A 12885-nucleotide genomic window follows, 5' to 3' on the forward strand; every position below is an offset into this window, starting at 1 on the left:
GAATATGAAATCGTTATTTTCATAGACTTAGAAGGGCTGCATTTATAATGTAAACTGGTCCAAAAGATATACGCATAATAGGATTGCAAAACGACTGAAACTGCATACATTCGCTAGAAATAATGTAGTGTAAGGCTTTATGTTCTAGAAAACTTCTACCATAGGATCGGTGCGCTGGAAATCACAAGACAAGCGTCAGATTTTCAGAGTTTGAGTTGATTTTTTGCATGAGACAAACAAAATATGGGCTAGAAAATTTCTAGTGCATGCTTTTTAGCACTAGAATATTTCTAACGCATGAATGTTACAATAGAAATAAGTAGCGCATGGAGGTTTAATTTTGCTGGGAACTTAATTCTATCATTTATTTTCGATGTTCTATCTTTCTTCACGATTTCACTCTGTACCAAAGACGTATCGGGATAAGATTGTGACTTTGTACGAGTTCTAGTTTATTTTAGGATTTTTTCTATTTTTAGGAAGAACTATATTTATGATGTTAAGCTCCGGATGATCTGCTCAGTCAGTTGAGGGTCGTTCTTCATCTAATCAGAGTACGTTAACGTTGTTGACAAGTGGGTTATAATTTCATCATTAAACTTTTCGAATAGGGACGAGGGTCAATTGTAGGAGTCTACAATTCGATTACAAATTTTTGTTATTTATAATAGAGACCCACTTTGTTATAATTTTTCATACTTCCATACATTAATTTTCTTTGTCAAAGTTTATTTAAATCAATTTCATTTCATCATGTGTGAGGTGAATTTTTCCTCACCAAATCCCCTCATCAGAAATATGACGTGGAGGATTAATAAAAAAAAGTGGGTAGAGAGTGAGTGGTAAGAAGAACTTCTTTTTTCCCCTTTTACTCACTTAATTCTCTTAGAAAAAAGAGTATAAAATAAGTGGGTACATAAAATTAAAAAAATAGTGAGAGTAATACTTGTCTACTTTGCACAATTTCACCCAAGCTTGGGTTTCATTTTTCCCGAGTCATGACTTGATTGACCACTCATATAATGACTTAGAGGACTTACAAGTAAAAAGGTAAGAAAAACATAAAACATTAGGAAACCCTCATTGGATGGAAACTCCTATACGTCGGATTCATATAAGAATATGGTACAACTTAGAACTATTTCAAGGAATGATACGTGATGATTCTAATGGATGACTATTCAATTCACACATGTTAATATCCTTTAGTCCTTAAAATATGCGTAGTTGAAAATATAACTATCAAGTTTATGGAACATCATTTTATAAGCTTGCATTTTACAACACTTCAGATATTTCCAATGCTTGTACAAATGAATATTGAATAACTTCTCAACTATTTTTTACTTTTTACATGATGGGAAAAATCATAATCAGGCACCACCTCCGGGTTCAACTTTAGGGTCGTGTTGTTGAATGATTAAAACTGAGGCAGTGATGGAAAAATTAGGCCCCGAAAGTATATCCCCTAAAGGTCCTAGTTCCGGACATTCCTCCCAATCATTCATCCCCATTGTTAGCAATGAATTCACTCGACCTCCTCGCCCCACAATGAACAATTCGTATTTCCCTTCTAATGATTGCAATGTGTTGTAGGCTTGTGATGAATTCACTAGGTGTTTCTCTAAGTAGGATACCGTTCCACCTGCAACATGTTTTTCGTAAAAGTTTGCAAAACATTCATCGTCTTGTTTCATCTCTTCTTCTTGTTCATATGTTTTCTTTATATTATTGTTTTCTGCATCAGTGTCTACGAGGAATCTCATCACTGTTAGCTTCACTCCACGTTGGTAAGCGATACGACCAGCATAGGCTAATGCTTCTCTATCATCTTTGCCACCAATAAATATAACAACAGTATTCAAAGTGTTGCTTGATGAGTTTAATATTTGGTTGATCGCACCAAAACCTCGATCCACCATGATAGCAATGGAGCATGGGGCATTTCGAAGTACCTAATATACGCTTAAATATTTAAGAAACCAATTGAATGGAGAATTTTGGGACATTTTTGGAATACCCTACTCCATAAAGGTTCATGTTTATCAAATAGCCACATTTCTATATCCACTACATAAGAAAAAAAAATATAAATTAAAATTAATATACAAGTATTACCTTGCGATTAACATATCTAAACCCTGTAAGGTTGGTATATGTCTGCTCGTCACTTGAAGGGCCATTATGAAAAGGAAGGACTATCAGGTTGACTATTGAATCCCCGGCTAAGTTGCATATTTCTTGGTGCATGGTATTGTAAGTTGCCAAAGCCATGGCTCTTCGAATTGTGACTCTATCTCCATTGTTCTCGGTATATTCCTCTAGGGCAGTGGTGATTTTCTCCCTAATTTGAATCACTCTTTTATCAGTCACCTCTACGTTATCGGCCCCTCCTGAGATTAGTGTGCTAGCAATCTGGTCTGTAAGTTCTACCATGTCAGTAGCATATACTAATATTCCCGAGTCATTTATCCCCTTGGAGATCTCCATAAAATTAACGAAACAAGGGACATTTTCAGGCCCATGAAAGCATAATAAGATTCTAAGTTGTTCAGTAGGATCATGCCATTGCAAGGCTAAAGGTTGATTGGACAAACGTTTTTTAGCACGTTGGATGATGTATTGTGCAACCATTGGGATATATACAATCTTGAGGAGCATCGCTAATATCATGCATATACATGTTAAATGAGTAATGATTTGTTCCTGCAAGCAAACCATGTATTGTATTTTTTTTTAATATTTTTTAGTGAAGAAGTTGAAGTTAATATAGTTTAAAAATAGAAAATTAATACATACCTGCATAGCAATAATAGTGAGGTATATGTGTAAATGTCCTTTGACATTCAGAAGTGATGCAAGCATGATCGATTCAGACCAATGAAATCCGAAAATCAACCCAGATAGAATGCCTCCAATGATCTTTCCAACTGTTCCAAAAGCAAAAAGACCGAACAATTTTGCCCAAGAATCTATTTTAAATTCAAATTGATTAAATTTTGCTTCCGATCCCACCCAAACAAAAAAGTAAGGGTAAAACACGAAGGTCAAGAAGTAGTTAATTTTAGTAACAACAAACTGTGAAATTCTCCCTTCACGAGGTAAGAAAACCCCAGTAATGAATGCACTAAGCACTTTACCAAAGCCCATAAGGGGTGAAATGCAACCAACACACACTGCAAAAGTAGCTGAGAGCACTAAATGTGATCCTTTAAAGGTCTTTCCGTGGGGGTTGGCGTTATTAACCCAATTAAATATGATAGGTCCTGCCACTAAGCTTATAATAATTTGAAGCAATAATGCAGCGGCAATAGGGAAAAGACTGGGGCCTACTTTGTATTCATGTTCATCAGGTCTTTGAAGAAGTATTCTTCTTATGTGGAACCCCCTTTCGGGTTGAAATATGACATATCCAACACAAATGATGAATATTGTTACCAACTCTGAGTACACAGCTGCGGAGATGGCGAACTTCCCAATGTCAGATCTACCTATCTTAAGGTCTGTTAACACACGAGTTAGCAACGGAGACCCTGTACTTGATAGGATTATGGCGAAAGCAATATCAAATTTGTAGTTTGAATTCACCCCATACCGTAGGAAAGGAGTTGCACAACTTGTTATAACAAATGTGAAGAACATACCAGTATATGCAACTACAGCCTCTCTTTTGGGTATGCGGAGAAGTACCATGGGATCCATCTCAAGCCCTAAAGCAAACATGTAGAGCGTCATTCCGAAATTTGTTAAGTATCTCATATTTTCCATTCCATCTTCTACATATAATATCTTTGATCTCACTAAATGGGAATTTCCTAAAATTAAACCTACCTGCATTTGACATTAAATTGAAGCGTTTGTATGTTAAAACCATTTTAATTAATTTCTTAAATTATTATACAGATAAGAAATTATATAAGACAGGGAATCAGAGACATACAATGGTTTCCGAGATGATTCTAGGTTGAGAAATAGGTTTCAAAAGGATATGTAATACGTGACAAACAATCAATAAACAAATGAAGGAAACAGCTGGTATAGAAAACTTCATGAGCGCAGCAGTACAAGTTGAGTCAATGTCATCCATTTTGTTTCTAGCCACGTTTCTTACGCTCACAAAGTTTTACCACTTATTTTTCATCCCTTTGTTTATTGATTTCTAGGCAGATTGCTTTCCTTTTCCACGTTGAAGAATTTGATATGCCTTGAAATTGTAATTACTCTCCTTGATTTTTCTACACCATAGTTACTGAACTGTTAGATAGATATAACTCCAACTAAAGAGAGAAATGCATTAATAAAATATTTTGTGCAGACTAGATGTATCGAAATCCAAATTATTAATAAGTATCAAGATTCATTTGTAGTATTTATATTATTCCAAAAACCCGAATTAAACCTAATTACCATGTCAAAATGTAACTCCTCTCTAAACATGGCATAAAACCACTCTTCGATTATGCATCTTAAATATTTTCTTTACATCAAAAAATGTTCATTGAAATTTGAGCCTACAATATTTTATGAAACGCAAACGCTTAACAAACTAATCAATATTGTGTTATTACTTATCCATTCACACCAATATTTAATAAATTATATGCAAAAGATTAGATATTTTCACTATATTTTATAGGGGGAATGGGGAAGGATCAAATAAGCTTTAATGTTTATCAAATCTCTCAAATTTTAAAGTGCGATATTTATTAAAGAGGAAGGGGAAATTAAATCTTCCCTCTCCCTCACCTTTCTTCCCCAACCCCCCACCCCCTTCCAAGAAACAACAAACTTGTTCCCTTCCCTTTCTCTCCATTTTTTCTTATCCAAACAATGTGTTAATGATTTTATTTAGAAAATAATTATGTAGACTAAAGATTAATAGTACGCATCCCATTGGACATTTTCTCCTACCTCAGTCATGCCATTTAGTATTATAGCATAAGTGATTGTAATAGATGATGCACAATAATAATAATAGAGTAGTCCATATTGGGGATTAAAATGAATACCCTATCGGGCCGAACCCTTCTATCATTTCAAACTCAACCTGTGTTAGCGGATTAGCAGCTTTCAAGAAAGGGGGGGGGGGGGGAACCCTACCTATAATGGGAACCTATTATGTCAAACTCAATATGTGTTAGCGGATTAGACACTATAAAAGGAGGGGAAAACCCAAACAATAATGGGATGTACTTCAACCATATGTCAAGTTGTCTACTATCAAAAAATATAGTTTATTTCACATATTGCACCCAATAATGTAATTAGTGGTAACATGCACCTGTTTAAGATCATGTTATTCTATGCGCCCAAGTCATAACTAATGTATTTGAGACAATATTTTGGATATCTTCCTAGTTCCTAGTTTCCATTTAGGTATTGTTCTTTATTGTGCTTTCTACTTTCTCTAAATTCCATTTTAAGCAAAAAAAATTCTAATTTAACTTCCTATTCCCACCACATGCATACATCTTTTTATAATACAAATGACAAAAACTAATAATTTATATATCATGATTTATAAATTTATAAATTTAAGAGATTAATAATATTATCCCTAACATGTCATGACAAATATAAATAATAAATTTACAGAAAATTACTTACCCAACAAAACTTTCAAAGTAGTGTAAAAGCCAATTGTATAATATCAATGATTGTTTTTTTTATCATACACATAGAAGAGGAATATGTATTTGTAATTTGGATGTAACAATTGATAGGAAAATTTTATTGATAAAAATCAATAAAAACAAGAAAATTAAATAATTCCAAAACAATGATGATCAATATTTGATAATTGGAAAAGGATAATAATGTAGAAACCAAATAGAGATACTTAATTATTACCCATCAATTTATCTCTTTGCCTCCAACTTGTCTTGCGAATTCTCAGAAAATTTTGATACAATATGAGAGAGAAAGGGGGAAAATGAGAGAGAGAATAAAGCATAAAAAGTGCAAGTTTTAATTATCCAATTATTTAAGGCATGTTAGCTATCTCAAATAAAAATATTTTGTTAATTACGGTTTGAGGTTTACAAGAACCTTTACACGTGTACAAATACTTGACTTAATATGTCAAACCCATATATATATGGGGATTTACCTTTCACATTTTCACCCTTTAGGACGTACACTTTTTTTCACCTTTCTTGACCACAAACCAGCTTTCCTATAACATCACTCAAGGATAATCCACCATTAACCACAACATGAATATAAAAAAGTACTTTTAAATGCAATTAGTTGAGGTCAAAACATTAAATGAAGAAAACTTCTCCCAAATTACATAAATATTTTATTATCTAATATATGATTGTCTATCATCTCTAACTTACTATTTTCGATAAATAAATACTCCGTACAAACAAGACCAAATCTACGTCATGTTTCTTTTTTTTTGTCGGCAAGTAATCAAACAATATTATACTTAAATACTAAAACACTTTATGCTATTGTTAGGTTATGAACAATCTAATTGACATGCGGAAAAACCATAATTTCCAGAATCCATGTAAATCACATAATCAATTAGCATAATTTAGTAATCATACATTAATGATGTGTGTCTTCCCATAGCTACTCCCGAACCGAAAAAGAACAAGTTCGAACTCCAAACTTTGTTCCTCCGTAGATAATCCATAGTACGCTCGGATCCGCCTTAAATTCGACCAACAAGAATCTCAGTATAAGGTACAAGGAATTCGAGATCTCACTTTAATGGTGATAGGAAAAGTATGAAAATGCGTGTGTGTCCCATGACCATAAAACATATATTTGTAGGAAATAGGAAAACCCTTGGATACCAAAAGCCTATCCCTTAGGACAGCCGGCCAGCACAAGGCTTGTGGCCCAAGTTACTTTTCATGCAAGTAACCTTGGCGCTAAGTCAAGTGCACAGCCCAACAGCATGCTTGCCGCGGCAGCCTTGCGCGCTGGTGCTGGCGTTGGGACTTGTGCCTTGCGCTGTGCTCGCTGCTCGTGGGCTGGCACTTCCGCGCTGGCCTGTCGCTCGTTGCATGCTTCTGATTCATTTTCCGATTTCGGTAATAATATCGGTTTGAAAAATATTTCCGATTCCAAAAATATTTCTGTTTCCGACGATTTTTTTGTTTCCGGCATTATTTCTATGCCAATAATATTTTCCGATTCGAACCATATTTCCGTTTTTGGCAATATCTTCGACTTTGCTAATATTTATAATTCCGATAATATTTCCAGTACGAACCATATTTTCCCTTCCGGAAAAATTTTCGTTTCAGAAAAATATTCTCATTTTTCCTTTTGATGATTTGTTTAGCTCCCACTGAAACTAACATCCATCATTTATGAATATCCATTATTAGAGTATTTACTGAATATAATATTCACCTAAATATTTGATCCGTTCACGTACTATTTGTGTGACCCTACGAGTTCAATCAAGAGTAAGTTGTGGCATTAATAATATTAATTCCACTTGAACTGAAGTGGCCTCTAGCTAGGCCTTGAGATCACTTGATCTCACTAAATATTTAACTTGTTTAATTATTATTGAACCTCATTTATTAGATTTCGCATTAAATGCATTAAATGCAAACTTGGACCAAGGCCATATTTCCTCCAGTCTCCCACTTGTCCTCAGGGACAAGTGTGCATTTCCTAATTCCTTTTTGTTGCTCAATGCCTGCTCATGAACATAAGGTAAGACAGTTCATCCTTATTACGTCCAGAGGTATTTCTCGGTGTCAGAGTTCAACTGATCAAATAAACAGATGATCGTAGCCTATGATCCATCTGAGCACGGCCATACCTTTTACAGTTTCTAGTTCTCCGAGTGGACTTGTACAACTTTTGACATCTTATCCTAATTGGTGGGAGGACAATCTTAAACTTGCGATCTTAATGTTAGACTCTGCTTGATAGGTGATTACCTGAGCATTGCCGTTATAGTCTCCTATTACGGTGCGATAGTTGGCAACGTCAAAGTAAGCATTTCTCAAACAAGTAATCTCAAATCACTCGGGTATTGAGGATTAGTGTCTAATAAGTTAATGAAATTTACTTATGATGGATTTTACATATCTTATAGTAAAGTTTCATAGGTTTTTTCGATAATAATCCTATCAAGTAAGTATCTATAAAAATAACTACGATATTGCCATGTCCATATAGTTTAAGAAATCAGAACTATTAGTCATCTTGGATTTCGTCTAATGTTTTCTATGCGTCCACCTTTATAGAAAACTTCCTACCATGAACCATTTTCAACTTTTGACATTCAAGTTCACTTGATAGAAGTTTCGTAGTCATAGGAATGGTCATGATAGTCTATCTTGAATATATGGTCATATTGAAAGGCCTCATCATTTAAACCACAAAATTGATTGGAAAAAAAAACAAAATGATTCATTTCTATGAATGGTTAACCATAAATAATTTACAAAGTATTTAAACTCTAAAAACTTAAAACATTTAAAGGACATCAAAGACATTCTCCAATATTCTTGATTGCCGTAGCTGCAGTGTGCGACAGAGGTTTTGTTAATGAATCCGAGATGTAGTCATCATTTCCAATCGTGCTTATCTCGACTTATTTTCTATCAAATAATTCTCGTAGAATTTGAAATCTACGAAGTACATGCTTGACTCTCTGTTGGTGTCTAGGCTCTTTGGCTTGAGCAATAACTCCGTTATTATCCCAATAGAAAGCTAATGGTCCTTTAATGGAAGGACTATACCAATCTCACCAATAAACTTCCTTATCCAGATCGCTTCCTGTGATGCTTCATGAGCAATAATGTACTCTACTTCAGTTGTAGAATCCACAATAGTAATAATTGCTACTTCGTTGAGGTAGAAGACAAACCCAAACTGTGATCTGAAATCATCTTTGTCGATTTGGAAGGTTGCGTCCGTATAGCCTTTTACAGTAAATTCATCATCTCCATCATATACTAGGAAATAATTCTTATACTTTTTCAGGTGCTTAAGAATGTTCTTGGCAGTAGTCCGATGTGCCTCTCCTAGGTCTGACTGGTATCTACTCGTAGCATTGAGTGCATACGGAACACCCGTGTACATATCATAACATACATTATTGGACCAATAGATGATGCATATGGTATCCCACTCATTCTTCTTCGCTCATCTGGTGTCTTCGGGCACTAAGTCTTGCTAAGAGTCATTCCATGCGACATGCGTAGGTGACCTTTCTTGGAGTCAGCCATTTTGAACCTATTGATCGGGGAAAAACTAGGTCATTACTAGTCACTCATAATCAAACAAAAACCTAAACTAATCACTAAACACAAGTAAACTGGCAAGCAAGGGTCAAAATCCACAAGGACTAAGGTACACTAGTCTATACTAATAACACGATAAGCTAGGTCGAAGAGCGTTTGGAAAAGATACTAACCACTTAGGACAACTAATCTAAGCTAAATTAACTACAAAGGATAAACAAAGTTAGGTAATGAGGATCAAACGCAAACCAATCATGATACAAGCATAGGAGGATCAAAACTAAGGACGATAGTGCATAAACACTACATGAAAGAGATGTTGGTTCATTAATGGACTCCAATCATCCAGAATCTAATCCTTTCTTATAATGACAATATGCGGACTCCCATCCTACACTATATCACTCTTAGGTAATTAATAATCATCAACCAACAAATAGTCAACATAAGGTCACAATCCCTTGATTTTCCAAGGTCAACTCCCCTAAGTTACAATGCTACACACAAGTGATCAACATATGCAACAAAGTTTGAGTAAACTCAATCATGGAATAATTTAATCATGCATAATCCCTAATTTAAAACTGTAATCCCCAAATCAATCATGATTGATTTTTCACCCAAACCCTAACCAAAACACTACTCTATCAACATAAAATATGAAATTTAAAGGAATTAACAACTAAAAACATGATACTAAACAATAATAAGAACTAATCTAAACATGAATCATTAAACTAAACAAAAAAATAAACTAATAAAAGAAATAAATGAAACAATAAATAAAGAAATAAATGAAGAGAGACGAGGAAAGAAAATCTCATTGATTAAATGGTGGAAATCTCCAAATCATCAATTCCCGTCCTTGATTCTTCAAAATCCATCTTTAACCTATTAATTTCTCACTTTCTCTCCCTAAAAACTAACTAAAACCCTAGAAAATTAGAAACTAAGATAAATATGTACATGTTTTGTTCATAACCCTAAAAATGGTATTTATACTACAAGGTTAAAGGAAAATAAAAAGAGAAAAAACAAAAGGAAAAGAAATTGAAAACAAAAGAATGAAAAAGAAAATGAGAAAATAAAAAGAAGAAAAATAAAATTAAAGGAAAACAAAACTCCTCCTCCCATCAAAGAGTCGGACCGAAAACAATCAGCCCTCCTCCCTCAACTCCCCAGGCCCACGAAACTGCTCCCATAACTCGCAACCCTTCAATTCGCTACTCCCCTCATCCTCCGCCATGATCTTTATTCATCATCCTCATTAATCATCGTCACCATTCAATCTAAATCAATATGACAGCCCAAGCAACGTCTCAATCGTAGCCTTCTAATTCGGATTGTACGACGATGATCTAAGAAGCTAGCACCACCACTATCACGTGCAATCACGAGTCTTCATTAATTATGTAAACTCATCTCTTTTTCTTTTTTTGAGGAAATGTACACTCATCTCTGCGTGCGCACAAAATAGCTTAATGTTCCTGCAAGATTTTAGGGGTTTTGTGCTCGCATTCAAGAGATAGTTGTGCGTGCGCACAGTTTGTTTAGTTGTTGTAGCTGATGTTTTGCTGCTTTTGGCTGCGGTTTTTGGCTTAAATTGATGGTGTTGTTTCGTTGGGTGGTGTGGAGATGATGGTGGTACTTGCAGTGGATTTTAGATGTTGGAGGAGGAGTAGGTAGGCTAGCTTCTGTTGTATGTATGTTGTCAGTTGGTGTTGTTGCGGTGGATAGTACATGGTGGCAGCGGGGTTGATGGGAAGCATGGGCTTCTCTTAGTGAGCAGTTCGGTGTGGTGATTGATAAAAGAATGCTGGTGTAGGATAAGGTCTGCCTTGTTTTGTTGTTCTCCAGGCCAAAGTTTACTTTTCTTGACCGCGCTAAGAAATTTACTTGAATCTTTTAACCTCGAACAATCACCTACATACACAATCGAAGACGGAGGGGAGATTCGAAAAATATAAAAATGAAACGAAAATAAAATAATAAAAACAAAAGTGACTTAAATGAAATAAAATTAGAAATTAATAACGAAAATAAACTAATTAAAAGATTAACTATAAATTATAGAAATAAAGAAAAAGAAAAAATTTAAGTAAATAAGACCTAAAATTTAATAAAAATTGTTAATTACACTAAACTAAGCTATAAATGTTCAAAAAACGAATTTGAGGAAAATAAAGACTAAAAACGTTAAAAACATAATAAAACGACTCAATAAATACCTAAATTACTACCCTATGAGTGACATATCATCAAATGCCCCCAAACTTGTGATTTTTCTCGTCCTCGAGCAAAATAAATAAACACAAAGGTAAATAGGATAAATAATTTGAGCAAAATGAGTTATTGTAGACACCTAATTCGTGTCTCCCCTCATAGGATAATGACAAAACCATTATCCTTGATAGGTGGTTGGTACAACTCCGTGCGGAAGTCCCAATTGCTAAGATGTATTCCAAAATAAAAAATACAAAGTCCAATCCCCGAGCCTGTTCCCGTTTCGTAACTCGGTACAAAATTCAATTTTCAAAATTCAAGTTCAAAATCCAAATACAATCTCACCCAATGGACCTCTTCATTGGTTTTACAAGACCATTTCCAATCAAAATTCTATTAAGCAATCCAAAGTCGGGCGCCGACCCACAAAACCGAGCATGCCGGTCCCCGTCCCGTAAAATCGAATCCAAATACAAATCCCGAATTCAAAAGGTGGGTTTTTAGTCGCAAATTATTTCCTTAACCACAAAGAAAAACACTACACTCCAAGATCGTACAAAGGTGCATAGCCCCCGGTACAAGAAAGACGGCGTCATCGTCCTTCTTTTGGCGGCACCTGCGACATGTCAGCATCGCCTAGCGCAGCCCCTGCGCCTGGCCTTGAAGTGGTTTTTTTTAGCCGACTAATCCCCTATTTAAAACTTTCATTTCCACCTGATTTGGAGGAAAATTTTAAGACAATGTCGTAATACGCATTTTTCCTCTCAACTTCAAACACAAATTAAATCTTCAAAAACCTCCAATTTTCGTACAATTTTTCTAAACATCAAAGAAATTGGGAGTACAAATCGGAAACCTAGCCTAAACCTAACTAGTTACACCGAATTCCTAATACAAATTACAATGATTTAACCCATTTTTCACCTTTCTCATTTTAAGTGTACTAATCCTATGATGTTCTTGTGAGATCCATGCTCACATGAACTAGGAAATGTCTCAAAAGGAGTAATCTTTGGGGGATTTCATACTTGAAACCCCCCTCAGATGATCTTCCAAACTCCCTTTACAAGTTCCAAGTTTCAATCTTTATGCTTTGATTTAAAAAATGATTAGTAAGTTGATGCTTTCATTCTTGAAAGTATTCCTTACAACCATCATCGTACAATCTTACAAAACCAAACCTTTTCAAAATTTCAAGGATGTTTATGAAAAGTGCAATCCCTTTTCTATACTAGAACATGTGAACATTCAAGTTCCTAATATAAAATTTAGTATTCAAGTTTGATGATGTTTAAATGAGAGAAAACTCTCTTTAAACTAGAACATTTCAAATCATGGAGTATGTTAAAGATGAGATTTTTCTAGCATGAAATCTCTTAATCTTTGATGTTGAACCTCCCTTTTCAAGTTCTAATTCAAGTTCAAGTTCAAGTTC

The 12885-nt window shown here is 34.7% G+C and overlaps 1 protein-coding gene across 2 annotated transcripts; it reads right to left on the minus strand.

Annotated features, from left to right (window-relative positions):
• Window positions 1–1201: 1201 nt before the first annotated feature.
• On the minus strand, window positions 1202–5970 carry LOC110804275 (cation/H(+) antiporter 28). 2 transcript variants are annotated; one of them, XM_022009844.2, is made up of 5 exons: window positions 5851–5970; window positions 3941–4235; window positions 2800–3831; window positions 2119–2706; window positions 1202–1955 (listed from the first exon to the last, which is right to left on the minus strand). In XM_022009844.2, the coding sequence occupies exons 2-5, from the start codon at window positions 4085–4087 to the stop codon at window positions 1374–1376; spliced, it is 2349 nt and encodes a 782-aa protein (XP_021865536.2). In that variant the 5' UTR covers window positions 4088–4235; window positions 5851–5970; the 3' UTR covers window positions 1202–1373. The 2 variants fall into 2 exon arrangements, with proteins under 2 accessions (XP_021865536.2, XP_056690541.1); XM_056834563.1 differs by lacking the exon at window positions 5851–5970 and adding an exon at window positions 5608–5844.
• Window positions 5971–12885: the final 6915 nt, after the last annotated feature.

Source organism: Spinacia oleracea, chromosome 1 (assembly GCF_020520425.1).
Source record: "Spinacia oleracea cultivar Varoflay chromosome 1, BTI_SOV_V1, whole genome shotgun sequence".
NCBI classification, from domain to species: Eukaryota; Viridiplantae; Streptophyta; class Magnoliopsida; order Caryophyllales; family Amaranthaceae; genus Spinacia; species Spinacia oleracea.